The 23448-nt window shown below is 37.9% G+C and overlaps 1 protein-coding gene, 1 long non-coding RNA gene and 7 other non-coding genes across 11 annotated transcripts in view; 1 reads left to right on the top strand and 8 right to left on the bottom strand.

Annotated features, from left to right (window-relative positions):
- Nucleotides 1–899, bottom strand: part of LOC125277729 — a 5734-nt gene extending 4835 nt beyond the window's left edge. The window contains exon 1 of the long non-coding RNA XR_007186975.1: nucleotides 411–899. This is a non-coding gene — a long non-coding RNA (uncharacterized LOC125277729). The remainder of the gene's footprint in view (nucleotides 1–410) is intronic.
- On the bottom strand, nucleotides 20–92 carry trnav-aac. The gene has a single exon. It is a non-coding gene; the product is annotated as a tRNA-Val (tRNA).
- Nucleotides 338–410, bottom strand: trnav-cac. The gene has a single exon. It is a non-coding gene; the product is annotated as a tRNA-Val (tRNA).
- trnav-aac lies at nucleotides 535–607 on the bottom strand. The gene has a single exon. It is a non-coding gene; the product is annotated as a tRNA-Val (tRNA).
- Nucleotides 853–925, bottom strand: trnav-uac. Its single transcript has one exon. It is a non-coding gene; the product is annotated as a tRNA-Val (tRNA).
- A 115-nt stretch (nucleotides 926–1040) lies between these two features.
- trnag-ucc lies at nucleotides 1041–1112 on the bottom strand. Its single transcript has one exon. It is a non-coding gene; the product is annotated as a tRNA-Gly (tRNA).
- A 670-nt stretch (nucleotides 1113–1782) lies between these two features.
- On the bottom strand, nucleotides 1783–1897 carry LOC125279171. The gene has a single exon (XR_007187342.1). It is a non-coding gene; the product is annotated as a U5 spliceosomal RNA (small nuclear RNA).
- Nucleotides 1898–2060: 163 nt separating this feature from the next.
- trnad-guc lies at nucleotides 2061–2132 on the top strand. Its single transcript has one exon. It is a non-coding gene; the product is annotated as a tRNA-Asp (tRNA).
- Nucleotides 2133–3284: 1152 nt separating this feature from the next.
- Nucleotides 3285–23448, bottom strand: part of cdk19 (cyclin-dependent kinase 19) — a 38455-nt gene continuing 18291 nt past the window's right edge. For all 3 annotated transcript variants that reach the window (XM_048208161.1, XM_048208162.1, XM_048208163.1), the window contains exons 5-13: nucleotides 23106–23163; nucleotides 22215–22346; nucleotides 21996–22139; nucleotides 20645–20714; nucleotides 19912–19984; nucleotides 19126–19223; nucleotides 18405–18483; nucleotides 10425–10640; nucleotides 3285–7544 (exon numbers count right to left, since the gene is read on the bottom strand). In XM_048208161.1, coding sequence (XP_048064118.1) covers nucleotides 7431–7544; nucleotides 10425–10640; nucleotides 18405–18483; nucleotides 19126–19223; nucleotides 19912–19984; nucleotides 20645–20714; nucleotides 21996–22139; nucleotides 22215–22346; nucleotides 23106–23163 — 984 coding nt within the window. In that variant the 3' untranslated portion in view covers nucleotides 3285–7430. The remainder of the gene's footprint in view (nucleotides 7545–10424; nucleotides 10641–18404; nucleotides 18484–19125; nucleotides 19224–19911; nucleotides 19985–20644; nucleotides 20715–21995; nucleotides 22140–22214; nucleotides 22347–23105; nucleotides 23164–23448) is intronic.

Below are 23448 nucleotides of genomic sequence, written 5' to 3'. Positions count from 1 at the left end.
TCTGTCAAAAGCCAAGCGCTGTTTCTGCTCGGTTTCGAACCGAGGACCTTTCGCGTGTTAGGCGAACGTGATGACCACTACACTACAGAAACCTCACGGCGATCGTCGGGTGCTTTTTCGAACACAGGATCATCCCATGATCTGCTCTGCAAGCAGAGAGAGAGAGACCGTCTGTGTAAATTCCACAAACGACAGGACAGCGCACATTCAGAATGAGAGTCTGCATAGAGCGCCTATGTACGATTGCCTTCAGCCAGCTCAAAAGTAAGGTCTTTGGAGCGTGGACATCCTCTTACCGGAGAGCCAATTCAGCATGTGTCTTAAAAAAACCTCTGCTTGTTTCCGCCCAGTTTCGAACTGGGGACCTTTCGCGTGTGAGGCGAACGTGATAACCACTACACTACGGAAACCTGTCACGGGCGGACACCGAGAGAAATCTTAAAATGCAAGCTACTTAAAATGCTTATAAGGAAAAGAGTGCTAAATCCTCCTAGCGTCACAAACAGTGCATATTTTCTGTCAAAAGCCAAGCGCTGTTTCTGCTCGGTTTCGAACCGAGGACCTTTCGCGTGTTAGGCGAACGTGATGACCACTACACTACAGAAACCTCACGGCGATCGTCGGGTGCTTTTTCGAACACAGGATCATCCCATGATCTGCTCTGCAAGCAGAGAGAGAGAGACCGTCTGTGTAAATTCCACGAACAACAGGACAGCGCACATTCAGAATGACAGTCTGCATAGAGCTCCTATGTACGATTGCCTTCAGCCAGCTCAAAAGTAAGGTCATTGGAGTGTGGACATCCTCTTACCGGAGAGCCATTTCAGCATGTGTCTTAAAAAAACCTCCACTTGTTTCCGCCCAGTTTCGAACTGGGGACCTTTCGCGTGTAAAGTGAACGTGATAACCACTACACTCCGGAAACCTGTCAAGTGCGGACACCGAGAGAAATCTTAAAAGGCAAGCTACTTAAAATGCTTATAAGGAAAAGACTGCTAAATCCTCCTAGAGTCACAAACAGCAGCTTGAGCCAAAAGCGATGCGTTGGCCGGGAATCGAACCCGGGTCAACTGCTTGGAAGGCAGCTATGCTCACCACTATACCACCAACGCTGACGTTCGGTTGCCGGCCGATGCCGACTTTTGTGCTGTTAGCGAGAAGGCTCGTAACACATTAGCAGCGGGCAGGTGCAGAAGAACTACATGTGTTTACATGTGTTCAGTTTGTATTTATTCCCAGTTCATACTTCATTCTATGACAATCATTTATTTTGATAACATATGCCAAAGCTTGCCTATTTGTCAACCCCAAATTTTATTCAGACTCATTTATTCAAATTGTGTAAGTGAAATGACACGTCAAAGACTTTTTTTTATGTATAATAATAATTGACATTGTTTTATACGCTTTTCATAGCACAAACTGATTTATTGCATGAAACTCCAAAAGTAGCTGCGTCATCTGGGACGCAAAGGCAGTTTTTTCCACCTTTTGACCACAAGATGTCGTTAGTGTGCACTGTGTTGAAAAGCTTCGAGCAATGAACCTTTTTACGATACACTTGAGCCTCATTTCTCCATCACTAGTAAAACGTGTTTTTATCATGGCATTTAATACACTACACCTTCAGTAGAACCTTTGCAGCTGGTGTGTAAAAGGTGTTTCCGTGCACGGAAGTCAGCTGGATGCCGGCTTGTGTTTAACAGATTTCACCCCCAATAAAAACATTTGCAGTTGGTTTGCAAAAGGAGTTTGTATGCTCTGCTTTTAACGTTCTTGCGCAGCTCTGCCGTGAGCAGAGCCCCCAAAAATACGGAACACTCGCAAACGTTCCCCTCCACGGAAATCTTTAGTAAAAGGCGAAAGATTTATGCGACAATGAAGAGAAACTCGAGCTGTAACTCCGCCCCCTCGGCCCTGCGTTCTCCCTCTACTATACTGCTCTGCTCACCGAGGGTAATCTAGGATGCAAACTCCTGCCAGCATGCTTTTCATCAGCAGGTCACTTGCCCGTCATCGTGCAGATTTTTGAACGGTGGCGACGGCGTGCCCCCTGCAGCTCCTCGTTAGTATAGTGGACAGTATCTCCGCCTGTCACGCGGAAGACCGGGGTTCGATTCCCCGACGGGGAGACCTCTACCTTTGCTGCTGCCCAATGACCCGTACGAATTAAGAAGGCTTGTAACACATTAGTAGCAGTACTCGGCCCTGAAAAGAACACATGGACTTATTGACCAGACCTACCAAACTCTCCATTAAAATCAAGGTCCACCATTTAATAACACGTTTTAATCAGAGACTTCAGATTTAATGGTGTTAGATGATTTGTTGATGCCATTTATTACATTACACTTTAAATAAAACCTAGTAAAAAGAAGTCTTATACTTTAAAAACATCATGATCCTTTGATGAGTTGACTGTGAACCTGACTGCCATCCCATCTGAAATTTTCATGTGCACAGCACAATATACTTGTGTAAAATAAATTTATCATAAAATTCATTGAAAAAAGCAGAAAACTTACATGAAGCAATGGGATTTTATTACAATATAGAATATAAAATAAATATACATATTTTCTTATATAACAGTCATTTGTACACTGAAATAATGAAGAAATAGTTTGAAAACTGCATTTTTGCACATAAGAATACAAGGGAATCAATGTGAGACAGAATCCCACATCTAAAAATGTCATGTTATGTAATTTGTAAGAATTGTATTTATGTGTGTATAGTGCCACTACTGTCAATTGTCAACTACTGTAATTAGTCAGCCTGTAACACCAGGGACAGATGACTGTCTGACAGGACATAATATAATAGTACCTTTAAAACGGGTCGGTGGATGGATAGATAGATAGATAGATAGATAGATAGATAGATAGATAGATAGATAGATAGATAGATAGATAGAAACCAAACATCAACAAAATATAAGGAATTCTTTACATTTACCACTAAAAAATTCCATAACAATGCAACATATCATAACATGGCAATCATTTTAAATGCTGTACATATAAAACTCACTTTAAAAACATTCATTGAAGCCTTTTTCAGAAAGCATTATCATTGTAGGAGTAAGAATTATAAATAGGACAATAATATATGGGTTCCTCTTTCAAGCTTGTCAGATCATGACTGTAGAGAATCAAGCTGATTTCTGTCTTAAATACCAATCATAATCACAAAACAGTTGTATTCAAAATAACACCATGATTACCAAGAAAAGCAGTATTTAAAAGACAGAAACACAATCTGCAGAAGACAATAAAAATTAACTGAAAAAGAAAACATCCATAAACTGAGATTTTTCAGATAAAAAAAAAAAAATGTTACAAGGAGAGAAAGATAAGCACTCTTATTTCTAAAACACCATAATATAAAAAGTGTATGCAACTTGTAATTAGATGTATAAGACAGGCTGCAGTGAACTACTGGTCTGCTCAAAAAGTGACTTTACCGGTAGAAACGGCAAAGAACTGCCTCACCAAATGCCAGAGCCAAATCTCTAAACCAGTGTTCTCAAGTGGGGAGTCATGGGTCTATTCTGACGGAGTCGTGGAACAGCAGGGGAGAAAAAACAATGGCAGATGAAACTAATATATATATATATATATTTTCTTTTACAGTGGGAAAGAAAGAGGACTTTTAGTGACAATGCTTATTTGTCATATATGGAGTTATATGACAACGCAAGGTAAAATATGTTTCTAAACATCTATGCAAAAAACTTGATTCACTTCAGTGATTCCATAGAACAATTGTAGGTTATAAAATAAATTGTGAAGTTTTGTGTAAATTTTGGTCTTTGAGGTCCTTTCTAGAACAACTGAAAGTTTTCTGTAAGATTTTACATTTTTTTTGCATAGAACTCCCTGCTGAAAAACATCATAAATCAACCAACCAGCTAAACACCAGCTTGGCCAGGCTGGGAGAAAATCTTATAACAGCTAATAACAGAAAATCAGATTAGGCTGGTTAAAGCATGTTTTTATATCACTGTAAATGTTCATTTCCTGTTGGCCATGGACAAACTCATTCTCACTGTGTCTGATACTGATGAATGTCCAAGAGAAACATGCATCACGATAGAGATACCACAAGCAGCATTTAGTGTCATGCATGTGGGGTTTGAGCATTACAGTAGATGGGGATGACGATCAAATTTAGGTATTTTTCTCATATAAAACATTTGTTTGACCTTGGAAGACTTGGAATATTTGTAATTAGTTAATTAATTGTACTTTCTGCCTTTACAAGTTTTATAATATTTTACATTATAGTATATTGATAAATGGTTAGAACTAGGGTTCAGGTTAGGTGCTCAAAATATCTACAATATAGTGTAATTTAATTAAATAATCAATCAATGATTACAAATAATGTAATCACAAATAATGTAATAATTTTTCAACATAAAATTATGAACCAACATAAACATCACTTCTGTGAGCACTTAAAACTCATCATAAAAAAATCTATGCTGTTACTTTCCTTTAATCCCTCCCTATTCCAGCTTATTCTACTCTATGCAATGTCTAAAACTTTGTATTTTGAGCACTTCTTGTGTTTATTTGCCTCTTTACGACAAATTGCTTGCTGTATACCTAATTTGTAAGTCGCTTTGTGTAAAAGAGTATGCAAAATGAATAAATGTAAAGTTTCATGATTATAAAATTCTCATGACCTTCATGTCAGTCTTATGATGCCAAAGTTTTCTCATTGAAAAACTAAAATGTTATTCAGTGTAAATTCACATGTAAATGTCACAATCTACAGAAACAATGTGTTTGTCATTATTTATTTTGTTATTTGCAATCGTAGTTGATTCTGCTCCAAATATGGGGAAACTGAATAAAACAGAAAAGAAATGTCCAGGAAGAGGGTTTAAATACTATAAACTGATGATATGACACCAACTACACTGTACAATAGATCATCTTATTTTAAAGAAAATAAAAATAAAAAAAACATCATATGAAACTAATGTTCATTATTTCAGACAATGGTGGCTGGACATAAAAAAATCCATCCCCCTGTGTATCCTAGTTTGAGACTTATAAATATCAGACATTTTGATAAACACAGTCAGAAGCCTGAAGAATCTGAAATATGTATACTTTGTGTGTCACATCCTCATAAAAAAAGAAAAAAAGAAAAGAAAAAGAAATTCGGTTTCAGATTTTTTGACCCAATGTACACTTCACTTTGATGTGTGAAGAAACCCAGAAGTGGTGAAAAAAGAAAAAAAAAATGTTTTGTTCACTTTCACGAGAAATACAAAGCACACTGCAGGAAAACAAAGAATGCACAAATATTAAGATGGGACAGAAGAGAGATTCAGGAGTATGATGGCAGCAACTGACCATTAGCTACATTGTTCTGCGAACAGTTTGGTTGAAATCAATTGTCAGTCTCAACAATTCGTGCTGGGTGACTGCAATAAACTTAGGTAACATTATCCTTCTGGGTCTTTTAAAGTGACTCACTTTCATAAAGCTTCAAACAAGAGATATTCTAAAGACACTCAAGATTTCCTTAAAATCCCATCTGAGCTCGTATTTCCCCCCGGGTTGCCTGCTTAATTGTGCAACAGGAATGATTTGCAGCTGTCTATCACACCACAAAATTTCAGTGTTTCAAAGACAGCTTGGAACGATCTGTAAGAAATACAGCTGAAGTCTCCAGCTTTGCCAAAGGAGCAAATCAAATCAGTTGCCCTTGTTTGATTCAGCGCTATGATTCAGTCCACATACTGAGCTCAAATAACACAAAGAAATAACTGCACTTCAAAACAATAAACAGACAATAAAAGCATATAAAACACAAAATAAACAGGACACAGGAAATAACAGTCACAGAAGCAGTTCAACTGCTAGCTGCCCCAGATAATGAGACACACATTAAGTGAATTCATGTGCAAATTCACACACACACACACACACACACACACTTAGGGACTTTAGTCCTGACCAAAATCCTAAAACATGTTCTTCTGCAAAAAAAGAGAAAGAGCAAACCATGTCCTTGTTCTTTGATAGCTGATGTTATTTTTATTGGTTGTTAATGTAACTAACGCAAAAAAAGGGATGAAAATGAACATCTCAGGGTTTCCTCTCGTACACTCGTTTCTGTGAGTGTATATTTCACACACACACACCCCAAAAAAACTCTCACACAACAAAAGGAGATGTGTGTAGTAATGCAGTGGTGCACGATCGCTGAGAGATGTTCTCCACTCACACAGAGTCATGCTGGGTTTCGTTTCTCTCAGTAAGTGCTCTTTGTTCTTCAGTCTTTATAATATGCACACATATGTTACAAAAATCCAGTCTCTGCTCTACTGTCCGTACATGCAGGCAGCTCCCTTTACTGGGAGAGAGGAGAAGGAGAAAGATAAAAGGGGATTTCAGTTCCTATGTACAATTGCTTATATATCGTAGATGTCTCTATGTGATTAGTTTCAGGTGTGTTATATGGGGCGTCTCAGAAAGGCTTGAGATGATAAACCAACACTCATGGGTGGTAGAATCAACCAGAGATGCAACCAATAACGTTTGGTTCATCTTACTGACTATGCATTAGGCCGATGTTTTCAGTCGTAAGCACACATATCAGTCCCGAACGGACAGATACACCATCACATACATTTACAGGGTAAAATAATTCCATGAATTGTATCCTACTGCCATGTCCTAACAATGCAACCTCAGATCTAGTTTACTTCCTGTCGGTTCCAAGTTAATCTGAGATTTTATCCTAACCAGCACAACCGCGACAGGACATTGTACTGATCGCTAGGTTTTTATTTCTGTGATGCTGATCATATCATAACAAATCATAACTCTACATCAAACATTAAATATCTCTGTCATGTCATGCAGACGTTTCACATTCAGTGAGGACGGACAAATTACTTTTCACTGGAACGCCAGAAGAGGCTGAGATTTGGTAGCTGAAGAAAGGAGGTTTTTTGCGAGTCTGCCGGTGGAACAACATTTAACCAGCCATTGCGACCCGAATAGCATTTGGCTGATCATTTCAAAAGTGGTTAGGTCTAACGGTGGTAAGACGACTGTGAAAACATTAGAGATGCTAAACAGTCAGCAGAAGGTATGGTTGGTGTTGGAGCTGGTGAATTTTTAAATGTACTGAAATACTGTCGAGATATTGAGCAAAATGTTACATTTTGATGTTTGATTATGGATTAGGATCTTCAGAGGTGTTTGAGGGAAGGGATTTGCAAAGTTGTGCTTTGATTGGAGTAGCATTTGTTGAGGATTGTAGGATGGCAGAAGGCTTTGTATTGGAATAAACTTGGTTTTATGTTTATGTTGGCCTTTATTCGAATAACAACACTGACTTGCCTGGCTTTATGCTTGTGGTTAATATTTCTTTTAAGTGCTCATGTATGTTTTAGAGTCTCAGTATCGATGAGACTGATGAGAGTGCTGAGATGAGGATGAATATCCCATAGTGCTTTGCGACTGGGTGGAGCCTTGGACATTGCTCTGGTAACCAAGCCGAGAACTGGAGTGCTGTAATGAAAAAATGAGAAAGAAAGTTAAAATATTATAAAAAAGTAAGCATTGAACATTAATTATCTGTTGTTTGTAATTTGAGCTGAAAGCTAACTGTAATATTATGGGTCTTGTTTATTTATTGTATATTGTTATATACACTGTAAAGCCTAACAAATGTCCTAATTAACATTTTTAGTTGACTACATATACAACAATTTGTTGAACTTGATTGTAAATAAATAAATAAATAAATAAAATAACTAGTAATCTGTACTATTTGGGACACAGCATATTACCTGTGGCTCAGAATAATCAAAAAATATCACTCAAATGTTTTTGGTAACTGAGTCTTCTTTTAACTTGATTTCATGAATATTACTTACATCTCTATGATGGCTGAACTAATTTCAATTTTCATTTTGTCAAATTAAGTTACCATAACTCATATTTTCTGGTTACCAGTACAAACACACAAGTTATCTATACACATATAAGTTTACGTATTAAGCTTTATCAACTCAAATTTCGGACATTATGAGTGCGTGAGATTGTTCACTGGAGCTCTGAGCATCAGATCTTGAAGCTCCGCCCTCGTAGGCCATGAGCAGCAGCTCATTTGCATTTAAAGGGACCCACACTAAAACGGCGTTTTAGTTTTTGCTCAACCCCAAAAAGTGGCAAATTTAACATGTTATAAAAAATTGTCTGTGGGGTATTTTGAGCTAAAACTTCACATACACACTCTGGGGACATCAGAGACTTATTTAACATCTCTTAAAAAGGGGCATAATAGGTCTCCTTTAAGAGAGCAAGAGTTTGTCTGTTGTTCAGGGCCGACTACTGTAGCAGCGGATTACAACGTGTGCCAGATTGTGTGAGTGGCTATATGACTGTCAAACATCATTAATTTTGTAATTTTGGACAGCACCAGTGCACCAGTGCTAATCATGGGTGATTTTAACCACTGTTCACTGGATAAGACTTTGAGAGACTTTTACCAACATCTCACATGTCCAACCAGACATAACAGGACTTTGTGATGAAATTCTGGCAGTGTCAGAAGATTTGGTGCAGTGTGACTTCTCCTACGACAAACGTCAAATTGTCTTTGTTTTTCAAGACAAGCCATGATCAAAATTAACGGTAGAGACGTCTTTGTTAGCCACCATTTCAGTCCTGCGTGTAATGCAGCTCACAGTCACCGAACGCGTGCCGAACCCGGACGAGCCTTCATGTGCGTGTCCATTTTTAACACGTCTTGCCTGTCGTACAGTCTGACATTCATGAGATCTCACAGTGTCACGTTCGTACAGTCTGACAAGCAACAATCTTAAAGGACTGTTATAAATGGCACAGTGTGCACATGGCTTTAAAAAGAACAACTCAAAGCTCAGTCAAAGAGCAGGATGTTGAGGTTGTGGAATCATTTAAGTATTTGAGATGTGCGATTGATAATAAGTTGAATTTTAATTTCAATGTGGATATGATTTGTAAAAAGGGCCAGCAACACCTGCTCTGTTAATGTCGACAGGTCCCTGACTTTGTTTTTATAAATCTTATATCAAGTCTGTTTTAACATTCCCAAAGTTATGCTGGTATGGAAGTCTTAGTATGAAGGCAAAGACTACTCTGTTAAAAATAGTTAAAACCAGTAGTAAGATTTTAGGTATCCAGCAGAGCCACCCTACGCCAGGTGGGTTAGAAAAGCCCCATCCATTTTAACACTCCGTTCTGAGTTTCAGTTTTTACCCTCGGGATCTCGGTTTAGATCTCCCTCTGTTGAGCCCCGGGTATACTTCGGCCGTCCGCATGACGTAATTTTTGTGCCGGCCGCACACCCTGGCCGCGTGCAGGCCAAATTTCGAGACCGCGCGGACAGTCCGCGTGCAACAGCGCATGCGCAAGCAGTATAGAAGAGTCCACTAGGTGGCAATACGCACAGCATCGAGCACAGTGTTCAGCTGTCAAAGAAGAGTGTGAAAAGACCGGTTTAAAAACAACACGCTTGAAAAAAGAGAAAAACACGACAATGGACAGTGAACTTGACCAGCGTTTGTGCGAAGAGATTAGAAAGTAACCACATTTGTACAATTCATGTTTGAAAGAGTACAAAGACGTGTTTAGGGCGACAAATTCATGGAGGGAGATAAGTAAAATATGGGAAAGGATGCACTTCTTTTCTTCTCCGAACATGCCCAGGGAATGTCACGTTGATGACACGACTCAGTGCTGCTCTCCGATGTCAGGTAGAGCATAGAAAAAAACTGTGACGAACGCGGTCATCCGCGCGCATCCGTGGTGTAGTATAACGTCACTTTGAAAGACGCGCGGACGTGACTGCGTGCGTGACGCGTCCGGGCGCGGAAAGTGAAGTATACCCGGGGCTTAGGAGTAACAGGTACAGACATTCATTCATTCCCACTGCTATTTCTCTGGTAAATTCAGGCATGTTGGCAGCAGGTTGTGGGGATATTGATTGGGCCTGTTGATGTCTTGGGTTGTTTTATTGTGTACTGTTTTGCAGGTTTGTTTGTTTTTATGTTATTTTTAATGCACTGTAAATGGTCTTGTTTGTATGCTGGTCTTGCCACAAAATGAATTGCCCTTTGGGGACAAATAAACAAACAAATAAATATATAAAAAATGTCAGTCTTTTGCTTTAATGACAGCAGCACTTGAGCTGACAGGAACAAATGTTAAACAAGTTATCCTGCATGATCTGGGAATTCACATTTGTATGTCAGTCACCAAGCCTTGCAATTACACATTTTAGTTTTCATATGTCTCCTATGAGGCAAAAAATCGTCCCGAGAACTGAACGTGCCCCCTTGAGAAAGACCACTTTGTCTCTCATTGGAAACAGGAAGTGGCATTTGCAGTTCAAAGACCTCTTACCTGGTAGTCTGTTTGAAGAACACTGGTTCCTGAGGTGCGAGGTTTTTTGTTTGGTGGCCCCTGGTCCTGTCCGTGCTGTAGGGAGGGGCCCGTGTTGGCCCCTGCAGTGCCTGATGTGCCGTTTGTCTGCGCTGAGCTCTGCTGGGTTGGAGCCTGCTGTGTCTGTGTTTGTGTCTGCGTCTGCGCAGCCGTCTGCTGGTGCTGCTGCGTCTGATTCTAAAGGCAACACACAATATCACTGTGGTTTGAATGATATCTTTGATTTTTTTAGCATTGAAACTGGATTGTCACTTTTACAGACACAATTCTTTTCTGGATTGTATTATTTCACAATAACAAACACCAAACCGTTTGTATGACCATATTAAACAATGCAACCCTCTACAATGCGAGTAAAACACTTGCATATGCGTCCAAATTTCACACTAGGCAACTAAAAATCTTTAATTAGCCAATGGCTAGTAAATTGTACGATTTCGGTTACCTGTGATTGAGTTAGAGGCAAAAAATAACGCAGATATTTCATTGCCTGTTGAGCTTTATGTGCCATCGCTTGGCTGACAGCGCCCTCTGTTGCTTTCTCTCACACACGCGCAGTGAACGTGAGAGAGAGGCTTAAGCCACGTGAAGAGAATTGACGCGCTGGATCTAAATGCAGGGCTTGACAGGACAGTCCGATGGCCATTGGTCACTAGATATATTTCCATCACCCTGTTTTAATGCGCATTTTGAAGTATCGCTACAGTAACGAGTGATGTTTAAAATGAAAAAAAAACAAAACAAATACCATAATTCACAAAAAAGTTAGCTTGAGGTGTTTGTTTTTTTTCCAAATATTTACTGTAGACATATTGTTTTCAAGAAAAACAAAAACAAAACATTTAATTATCTTTTTCTGTAGTTTTACACAGAAATCTTTCTTTGATAATAAATAAAGTTACTGACCACCAAAACTGTGAAAATTGTGAAGAGTATTATGTTTACACCTGGTTTACACCTGGTCACTTCATGAGTTTTCTCTGATGCAGTGGCGCCCCCAGAAAATTTTAATAGGGGTGGCCAGACGAGGCCACAGCAATTCTTACCAAAATCAATTGGTAGTTATTAATAGAATAATGAGGACACAAACCTTTACATTCAGGCGCGTTCGGTCCCATTTATTTGCATACACATACCTACATCGTTTTAGTCCAAAAGTGTGCACATTTGTAGAAATACACATTTACCTCAGATTTCATTATGGTTTCATAATTACCGAGGTCATAAAATATAGTTTGCTAGGGGGTTCGGGGGCATGCTCCCCGAGAAAATTTAGATTTCTCTGGTGTACATATGTGCAGGGGCGTAGTTTGTGGGGGGGATGGGGGGGGAGGTAACCCCCTCAATATTCAAATGCTTGAGTTACAACCCCCCCAATATTTAAACATAAAAATCACATTAGATCAGATGAAAAATATGTAGAATTAATTTATTTTGTAGCAATAATTTCGTTTCTATTCAAATATGAGTTTGTCATAATAAATTAGAGAAAAATATACTCCCCCTCCATTGAACCGATTGGTAACGTCCATCCAATGCGCGCACTTTCACCAAAACAACGCGAGTGGCGCTCTATTGTTTGAATGAGAGAGTACGGGTAGCTCAAAAAATGAAGAGAACCGCTGCCCAGCCGACTATATTAAACTGCTGGTCAAAGAGGGACGTTAAAAAGAATAAAGCATGTACTGAGAAGGAGGTATGAGAATATTGTAATAGCTAAGTACACTCCACATATATTTTAGCTAGCTAATCCATTGCAATTCAGCCATAACTATCAGTGTAACTGTAACCAGTTACCAAAACAGCCGTCTGTTTTGTTAGTTCATTTTTTAATAGTGTCTATTTATCAATGACAAAAGTATTCACATCGGTGTTTGTTTTCTTCCTAAATTAATCTGACTTTTAAACGAATTTGCTGAATGAACGATTTAAGTGACTGACAATAAAAAAAGCGAATCGCTGCCGCCTACTGGCGGTTTCAATATTTAACATAATTTCTTTCTTTAGAATCACAGTTATGTTAGAATTTGATGAATGATTATACATAAATTTCATAAAGTTATGATAGATAAATAGATAGATAGATAGATAGATAGATAAGAAATAAATAATCCAATAAACATTACACACAAAACAGATTATTATTTTTTTTAAATAAAAAAATAAAATAACAGACAGCATACCAACGTTCAACCCCCCCAATGTTGAAACCAAATCTACGCCCTTGCATATGTGCATTTTTAAGACGTTTTAAGGCCAACAAATTGGAAAACAATAGCTTTAAAACCATGTTAACAAATAGCCTACATGCATGCACAGTTTTGAGGCAGCTTTAATCGCATGTGTGGTAATTTCATGACTTAACTTACAACAGAACAACGACGGTCATTGCTCGTATTCTTTTGGGTTTTATTTAAGCTATAATAAAGTCATTATGCAGCGCGCGCCGGCGCATTTGCGCATGCATTTCTTGAGTGCGCGCCGCGAGCACAGAATAACGGCTGATTGGACCTGTTCTTTTTTCTGAATTTTACTGACATAGTCTGACAACATCTCATCTGACCGCAGTTCACTGTTGTTCAACTGAAGCTCCCTCGTCGTCACTTGTAGCCTATCTTTTCCAATTTTCATTGGTTCAACTTATTCGTTCAAAAAGCTGATTAATTCAATAAAGAAACCGCCATTTGTTGCTCAGGAACGCAATACAATGCTCTGGATTTGATCTGAACTATATTCGTTGGCGAAATTGTGCAAAAACAGGCAATGATGATGTAAACATGAATAAAATGTAGGCTATATAACATTTGTTATGCTGATATCTGGAGAAAAACGGCACTCTTCATGTGATATTTATTAACACAGTGAAAGCGTGCACTCTAAATGCGCACCGACACTAGTCTAATCTACAAGACAACATCACATACAGGGATGTCAGATCGATTGTGCATCGTTAAAACAACAATTATGATAAAATCGTAGACTAAATATATCGCACACCCCTACCCTCCCCTCTTCACAGTATAAATAACATTTGAAATTCAGGTCTGTAGACATTACTATTTAGACTCTTGGTGGCAGTAAAACAGCTACTCTGGTGGCGTTAGTCAATCTATCTTATTTGGTGGCATTTTATTTTCTTTCAGTTCATGAACTTGTGAATTTACATTATGCATTTAAATTAATAGTACCCAAAGCAAAATACTGGGGTGGCCACAGGGGTGGCCAGAGTTTATGCAGGGGTGGCCCCACCCCTTGGGGGCGCCCCTGCTCTGATGAGATCTCTATCTAATCATGAAAAGACCAGGTGTAAACGCTTTCAAGACGGATTTAAATCCGATCCCTCAAATCACTTCAGGAGGTGGTCTGAGACGCATTCCAGACAAAACTGGACAAGTGTAAATGCGTTTGGCTGTTGAAACCACATTTATAAATTTTACTACTCCCAAAATGTTAAAAATAAACATATGAAAATATATTAAAAAAAAAATAAAAATGACAATATATACGTAGTACATAGACCGTAGAGGAGTAGCCGAGTATCTCCTCAGCAGACGCACAAACGGCCGCAAATGAAGCTGAAAGTAAATCGCAGATGCTCAAAACACAATCAACTTCATTAAAAGCACTGAGACTAAAAGATCTTACCAGTACTGATGATGCTCTCTCTCCTATTGAGGTCTTTGATTTTGAAATTAGCTTATGATAAATAAAATGTAGCTCGTATCTGTTGCTTTCGTTGACTCCGTTAAATCTGCATATAGAATGGAAATTAAAAATCGGATTTATATTCGTTTGCGGAGACACATTTACATGGCCAAGTGTAAATGGAACCGTTTTAACAAATCAGACAGATATCAGATCAGAGAAAGCGCATGAAGTGACCAGGTGTAAACAGGCCAACGAAGTTGCTATAAAGAATAAATCTGTTTATTGTACAGATATATTTTTAATCAAGTATTTATTTTTTTCAAATGGACTGATTTTGAAAATTATTTTATTTATTAAATATTATGTAAAATAAATATAAATTTAATTTATGAAGTTGTTATGCATGTGTTATTTACAATATTTAAATTAAATAGTGTGATATCATGTATATTGTCTATCGACCATCCTGCTCTCTAAGATACAGGCAAAAATCTATATCAGTCAACCACTAATTAAAAAACATCCATTTCTGCTGTAAAACAGCCAAGATATCCAGATCTGTGATCAATCAACTGAATCTGTAAGATCATAAAAGGGTCAGCTCAACATGACTACATTATATGTAGAAAATATCAAACAATTTAATTTATCGACATGCCGCTCTGCAGCGGTTTGAGGCTGTCAAAGCGTAGTTATGATTTTATCTTATAAATATACTTTTGAACAAAACAACTGCTAACAGGAAATTCTGAAATACCGACATGAACGCACTGGCTATGTGATGACAATGCCTTGTGTTTTGTGAATGCCAAAAATGACAGATTTATCAAGGGAAACCCACAGAAAAGGACACATTAGAATGAAAGACGCAGTCTTAAGTAGCCTACTATTAGCAGATCAGCTTTGCGTGTGCTGTCATGTGTGCGTGTTTATTGTACGTGTAAATCTTTGGTAAATAAGGGCCTTTATGTGGTAGGAACCCAATCTAGATCTGTAGGTCTTTGAGTGTAATAATGGATGTGTGTTTGCAAGGTTCATTTGCCAACCAGATATTGTGCTACCCAGAAAAACATGAACATTATATGATGCTGCTAAAGTCACTAAATGTAAAAGTAAATATTGGCTCAATCAAGCATTGCAGAAGTGAGATGGTTGTTTTATGCTGCGAGTGTTTGTTTGTTTGCATTTGTTTGCCTTTTGCCTGGATACATTTCATCCTTCACTGCCCAAGTGCACAGCTTAACAACGCTGCTATCTGAGCAGCCTGTTCCCTCTGTTCCCACTCAGCTTCCCTCCTGCTTCCACTGGAATGAGTAACATTAGAAATTAGCGCTAGAAATGGTAAGAAAGCAGTCATTTTAGCAGATGATTTTATCTAAAGTAATGTAACGCCTGTACAATATCCGTCTTAGTCAACCAACTTTGGAATTTTCCGAATGCTTTTAGCCTCCTGAACGGTGCATGTAAATCACGAATCGGCTCCGGCCGGTCTAGTAAAAGACTGGGATTTGGCATTTTTGTGGCCCTGTCAGAAACTAACCAGAGAACCCCAGTCCCCAGCTCTGGGGACCTCAAAAGAGTCCCTCATGTGGGTTAAGTGCCAGACCAGCCAAATCCCAATACACACCACACACACGTATTGAAGATTGTATGTGCACAATATGACTATGCCTAAGTGTACCCGCCGTTGTATTTCAAATTGCATATAGGTATCCCTACTGTATAAGTTTAGCTAGGTCTGTAGTTGTGCTAGTGTCATTTCTAACGATAAAATTTGACTGTAAACTATAACTTCTCTTGTATGCCTTTCCCACCTGACAAGTTTGGTTTCTTTGTAAAGCTCTCTTTATGTCTCATTCAACAAGTTATGTCACATTACTGTAAAATGCATTGTTCTAGTTTTAATGGTACTTTGGAGAAAATACACTCCGACCTGAGGCTTCATAAATTATGCAAATCACGCCACAAGACAAGACAAAAGAAAAGTTTTGCCCGCCAGGATTGCCCACGCATCTATTGGCTGTTTCACCCAAGGAGGCGTGTTGGCCTGGTTTTCCATAAAAGACAACAACACGCAATTTTTCCTTTGTCTCTCGATTGTCCCTGAATGGTCCATCGCCCTCTCGTGCACGTCTCTCCCGGACGTCTCAGGCGACCGCGCTTCCATCACGCGCTCTTCTCTTCGTGACGACCATCTCCGGCGAAACAAACTTTCAAGTCCTCAGTTCAAATCTTCCCGCGGAAACGGAAGAAGCCAACGAACTGCAGCAGCACTGAACAGAAACTCTGCACGCAAACTAACTGCAAGTACCGCTTCTCTATCTTAGATGCGATAACAGTCATATGACCTAATGATACGGATTCTTTGCTGGCTCTCAAGGACTGTTAGTAAGTTTTGCTACTTGTCTTCTCTCTTTCCTGCCTTTACTTTCGCTTTTGTATATATGTATATCCTCTGTGTATATTTAGCCGTATAACCTTTGTATTATCAATTTCATATATTAAATACATTATATTCATGCTCAATTGTTCTGCTGCTCATTCAGAAAAACCAAGTCACTTCTTCATTGTCGATCCGGCAACACTGCTTTACGCTTTGATGCTGTAATAGAAAGTTATTCTTGTGGCCAGAGAATAACATTCTTTTTATAATAGTTTACGAGAAACTTAATGGTTTGCTGGACAAACTAGGATAGTTTCTCTAAACTACTATTAAACTAGAGCTAATCATATCTGTAATTGATTATAATTCGTTGTAATTACTTCACAATATATGTGCATAATTCCCTCTTGGGTCGATATATGTATCATAATTAATCATAAGGCTTTATGATTTATTATATTCATATATTTCACCCATGAATTGATTAAATACTTGTAATATCACTAAGATTCATTACAGTAATTTACAGTATACTTTTTACAGGGACAGTCTCGGAGACCCACATGCAACTTTAAATGTGTTCAGTTGTTGGTCGTCTTAAAAGATTTAATCATTTTTAATATTAAGCAATTTATCATTTTTAATTTTTCACTGTGTTAAATCTTTTTTCATTAACACTTATACATCACTTATTATTATATATCACTTAATTATTATGATTATATAAAAAAAATTATTAGTAGTTAAGACTGATGTGGTTTTGGTCAAATTGGTTTGGAAAAAATATGATCGGAATATCGACTAGCATAATAATTATGTACGCACTGTAATTGTATCAAAATAACGTCACTCAAATTAAACGCCAAACAAAACAAATAATTCAATAAACTTTAAATAAGTATTAGTGGAGGTGAAGGCTGTAATTTTATGTGGAAATTTTCTCCACAGCCTTAGACTTAAACAACAAAAAAGGATGGTCACTTTGAGCTATAAGAGTGCAGTATAGTTAGAAGCAGTTTGTTTACTGATCTTAACAATCTGCAGCATTTCTCACAGTGAGTGTCATGGTGGACGAGCAAACCACCATCATTTTACAAATACTACTGTTGTTGTGTCACAGAATGTAGTTTTAAGAGTTTTTTTTTTTTTTTAGGTGAGAATGTAGTTATTTAGACCTCAAATATGTGACATATATAAACACAGCGCCTATTTGACAATTTGTTTAGACGTTTTCGGAGATGTGAGCTCCAGGCCGTCAGCGCTCACGTACCCACTGAGAACAGCTTTATCTCGGCCAGTCCTTCAGAAATTTGCCGCTGGCTCTTATGCAGACAGTGTTTAAACGTGACGTGATTGGCTCAGAATGCATTTGCTACACTGATCGCGTGATATTAAATGAAAATGCAATCACAAGTGTTTTAACTGTGAGTGTAAATACAATTAAGAAAAATAACATTTAAATATCATTTTGCTGTAAGTTAAACATATTTAATAATTTCTGTAATACATTTTCATGTTAATTTTGCAACTTAGAAAACATTAAAATATATGTCGAAATAAATGTTAAAATTAGTGTAGGAAATAGCAAATGTAAATTATATTATTGAATTTGAATGATCATTTTGCTCCAAACAATGCACGTATGGTATGGAAAATGTAAATTTAAATACAGAAACACAGTGCCATTTTGCATACTACTTTTCAAACTGAATACCCATATGCTTCCATACCTGTGTCGCTTAAGTGCTGTAACTATAGCAACCAATGTAGATGTAATGGATACTGACTAGACTATGAAAACAAAAGGATCCGATTTCATTTATTACAAAATTACAGAGTGTAAAGTCAGTGCTAAAGATCACATCTGAAAAACATATCAGAACTGAAGTTTCTTAATCAGGCATTGTTACCTTCTCCGTTTTCTCCTCTGGTTCATCCTCGCTTAGGAACTCTCGTTTGGGGTAGGGAATCTGACACCCTGCAAATACACTTAAAACATACACAAAGAAAATATTTAACTGATTTTTTATAGGAACTGCAACTGTTTCTCATAAATTTGAACAACTGATAACAGGTGAACAACTAGCGTTCACGTTTAAGCTGCTATAAAAGCTGTTTAAAAGAGGAAAAACAGGAAATATTTGTGGTATGCTACAACACATGGCCTAAAGCAAGCAGACACCCCCTTATAAATAAAGCATTTGGCTATGTTTCCTGAAGGCAAATCTCATTGCGACGGCACAGAATAACACTAAAGAATTTGGTCCTTTTCTCCTCTAACAGGACACTTCGCAAAGCGAGATCCATAAAGAAATTATCTGATGTATGAGTCTGGTGTGAAACACTGAACATGAATGAGATAAACGCACTCAAAGCAAGCAGAACCATCAGCCGGTGGCAGTGCCTGAACTCACTGACAGTCCTGAATGGAAGCAAATCCCCAAAGCCTTGTTTCTACATCAAGTGGAAAGCCTTTAGGGAGGATAGACTACCTGGTAATGCTAATGGGTTAGAAACGTACATGCTGAACAAACACATATGGGTGTGGTGTTTAAGTGTCCACAAATCGTATTTTTCTTCGAGATTAATCGGCATGCATCTAAATGTGTGTGGGAGTGGGATGAGTCTTACTCGGATGTAGGTAAGGGGTCCTCCAGGAAATATGGGTCCTGCAGTGCCTGCTCAGAAGTGATTCTTTTGGTGGGGTCCATAGTCAGCGATTTCTGGAGCTGGATTAGATTAATATTCATTACTACTTCTGCCACAATCTGTTTTCAATGACTTTTAGTTTGTTTATCATCATTTCCGGCGTCCGTTTTCTTATAGATCCGCTTCATTACCTCGTCTTCGTCCTCAGCCCAGCCGTGACAATTACTAAGTATGTGCAAAACCAAAGTCGCATAATTGAGCATTTGGTGTTCAGAAAGCCCTGACAGAATAAGCCCGAACAGGTGCGTTTCTTATGGATGTCTGGATGCTAAACACAGCCATTCAAGAGGGTAATGAACAGATACATAGATAGAAACAAACAGATAGGTTCAATAATTTTAACTGTTTTTTGGTTGTTTATGTAAGGGACGCTCCAATACAGAGTTGCATAACAACAAAACTGCTTCTGTATCTTCATGTAATCCTAGATTGACTCGATGATGGTGGGATCAGACCAATATACCAGTATCTGCTGTAGGACTCCTTCATACAAAAGTCTTAAATTGAAATTTACTACTGGAACACTACAGCAAAGGATATACATAGATAGCCATGTTAAAAGACATGTTTTTGTGAAGCATATAATGTGCCTAAGAGGTTTGCACAGTACTGTATCTCTTTTATAAAAGTATATAGTTTTAGTTTATAAATTAAAAAAAAAAATGTTTTATAAAAGTTGGGAAAAGTTGAAGTGTACAACAGACTCACCAATAGAAACACTTTGCTGTCTGGTTTGACTTTATGTTTCTCCATGTATTTGATGAGACTGCTGTTGGCATATCTGTAAAACACATCTGAAGAATCACTATATAATGGTCATGATAAACATCTAGCTATACAAAAAAAGGACAAAAGGGCAGAACACTGCCACAACGCTTTCAAACTCTATTTTAATGGTAGAGAAAATAACATTTCGACCCGTTTGTACGATGAAGACAATCACATTGCCAACCATTTTGATCTTGTGAAACATAATTTGCCCTCTTTACAGTATATTGGTATTGAACAAGTTAAAATACTAAGAAAAGGGGGAGACATCAACAATTTACTTTTACAAAAAAGAGAAAGTATTTAAAGACTTTCATGTTGTCATGTTTTTGACCGTTGTTTTGTCTACTATAAAATGTTTGAGATGTTATTTCGTACTTATTTGAAGGCCTTCTTGGATGATTTTGGTCACACACCTGCTCTTTTTTTTTTTTTTTTGGGATGGGCACATACCATTTTGTTTTGACTGCGAATTTTAGGTATAGCCTTTTACATCATTACACAAAATATAATACATATACTTTATAGGTTAGCTTTGTTCAAACAGTACAGGACTGAATTGATACACTTGCTTTCTGATTCACATCAACAAATTCAGTTAAACACTCATATAAATGAATCATGATATACTTTATTTTGTTGGTTTTACTCGGGAACAGAACACAGCACTCACGTGGTTCTTCTGAAATCTTTCTGTAGAGTAGGATATTCTGGCATTTTCCGGATATCCTCCCAGTCTTTATCTAGGAATCACAAATAAACATTATATAATAGTGCACAAGGCTAAGAATCAAATGTACTTACATTTAAAGTACCTGCATTGGTTACAACTTAATAACACTGTTAACACTACCCTACCCATAACCCTACCTGTATTCCCAAAGCTCGACATAACATATTCCTAAGCATTAATCCTGAGAGAAAAAATCCATTACCTCCTAAAATTTAATAGGATAATATAAAAGAACACTGCTTATGAGCCACGAATCACTCAGAACAAATCAACAGAGAAACAGAAATATAGGTAGCACTTTATTTTACAGTCCTGTTCCACATGTACATACTATGTCATTATTATAGTACTTACAATAAGTGGGTAATAACTAGTTACTAACCCCCAGATCTACCCCTAAACTGAAACTTAACCCATGTTATTACCTTATATTTCCCAGTACTTTCTTAGGTAATTAGGTATATTGTAAGTGCACATTCTGTAAAATAAAGTGCAACCAAAATATGTTTATATTGTACTTGTGCATATAACAGCTTATAATTTTCTAAGTCAAAATGTTTAAAGATTGTTTCACACTGCCTGCCCTGCTCTTAGGGTGGGTGGTATAATAACTTATATCATGGCACGAGTAATTTTACAATCACAGATTTTGCTAAAAAAAAAAAAATCAACATTACATTTGGGGTCATTTGGGGACAGGAGAGCTGCAGTCAGTGTTGGGATTTTAATGAAGGAACAAAAACAGGACCAAAAACAAAGAAGCTACTCCCAACGCTTAGTACCAACTAGAAATCCACGAGTAGACCTAACTACGCAGCGTGTTGTCTGAGTTACGTCAATAAAATGAACAGAACTCTTAGATGGGCAGAAAGTCTGATAATAACAGTCTATAAACTGTGTCTGCTATCTTTCCAGAGTATTCTGCTGCACCATATATCATTTCCATGTTCATTTTCATCCATTATTGTGGTATAATCTATTTCAGATAAACCCACAAAACTATATCATTCATAATGTCAAATGAATGACGAGTCTGGTATCAGTGTACAAAACAGCTTCAGAATAAGTAACTCGTAAGGTAAAACAAAAGACTCAAAACAGTAAATTAGCCGTGACGACTCTCGCGATAGTTTACGAAGCACTTTATTAATGTAAATGGATGCACATGGGTTTGATCTGCTTCACCGCTGCTGCTGCAGAGCAGGTACGGCTTTCTTCTACTAAATGCTCAGACCATAAACTTAATGGAAACGTGCTGCTGCTAGAGAGAGGCTTGAAGAGTGTCAGTCACCTGCTGGGAAGCCCATGACGCTGAATATGCGATCTAACTGGTCATGATGGAAAGGATTGCTGGTTTTTATGTCCTCTTGTCGACAATGGAAGATTGGTTCCGACGTCAACAGCTCCGCAAAGATGCAGCCTATTGCCCAAATATCTAAAATGAAACAGAATATTAAATATGGATGACAAAGAAATGCACAGCCTGAAATACACACAATGCATAACTTACCGATTGCTTTGGTGTAGTGTCGTGCCCCGAGCAGGAGTTCGGGTGCCCGGTACCAGAACGTGACGACCACCGGGTCCAGATCAGCCAAAGGCTTCAGCGGAGAGTTAAACAGTCGAGCAAAACCCATATCAGCTATGACACACAAACACATGAACACATAAATATCTCCAATCTGATCACAGGTACTCAAACATTTCAGTTTTAGGTGAGCTATGCATTTAGTTTTTCATTTACAGAGGAAGAGAAGATTATCTGCTAATAATGACCAGTTGCTGTTTGCATTTTAAGGACTGTGTTATGGTCTCTGGACAGGCGGTTTCAGGGGTAGTGATAGTGACAATGCGGTGTCATAACTATAATGAAAAAAAAAAAGAAGTAAATTTGTATTGAAAACATTCAAGAGATCATTTGATTAATGTATCAAAGTGGAAATGCTGCTATTTTCAAAACTTAAGAGGAGTTAAAATTGTGTCATAACCAGTGAGATATTAAATAATTAGTAGTTTCTGCTGAAGTGAAGTGGCTCCAATGCTCAAGCAAACACTGAAAGCCACAGTGTAACCAAACACAATAACAAATTCCACTGGTGATAAAAATAGCGTCCACAGCCTTCAACAGTCATCACCCTGAATAGTGCCTTATGTAAGACAATGGCTGCACATTTACCCAGACTGAACCTATAGCCCGCCTGAGCTCTCTAAAGCACCTAAAAAGAAAATAAAGTTGGCCAAAAAAAAGGAAAGAAAGGTTTTTCAGCAGAATTACATAATATATCCCATTTCCTCAGATAATTTGCTGCAGAACTCTAATTAAAGGCATTTTGCACTAAGACAACCTAATATAGGCCTGATAATTATATTGCAATCCAACGTAGCCAGTACAGCTTTTTACCAATTTTGACTCTTCCTCGCTCCGGACCCTCCCCCATTACCAGGATATTGGCAGGTTTCTGAAAAAGAAAGGTCACAAATGACCACAAATTACATATCTGTTTCTCTCAGAATATCAAGTGAACTTTTAGTGCTATAGCAAAACAACCTCATCAAATGGATGCTACGGTCAGAAGCAGACATTTTAACATAATTCAGATTTTTGCCTTGATTGAGTCATGACTTCTCAGCGGCTGTAAATCTGTTCACAACTGCGTGAGCCATACAGACACGACATCTGTTTTGTTTATGGAAATGTTCAGTCTCACGGGGAAGCTGCAGGTGCGGAGCTATCGTAAGAGAAG

This window comes from Megalobrama amblycephala, linkage group LG11 (genome assembly GCF_018812025.1).
Source record: "Megalobrama amblycephala isolate DHTTF-2021 linkage group LG11, ASM1881202v1, whole genome shotgun sequence".
NCBI lineage: Eukaryota > Metazoa > Chordata > Actinopteri > Cypriniformes > Xenocyprididae > Megalobrama > Megalobrama amblycephala.
The sequence above is the reverse complement of the archived record's forward strand: the minus strand, read 5'-3'. Positions and strand labels throughout refer to the sequence as shown.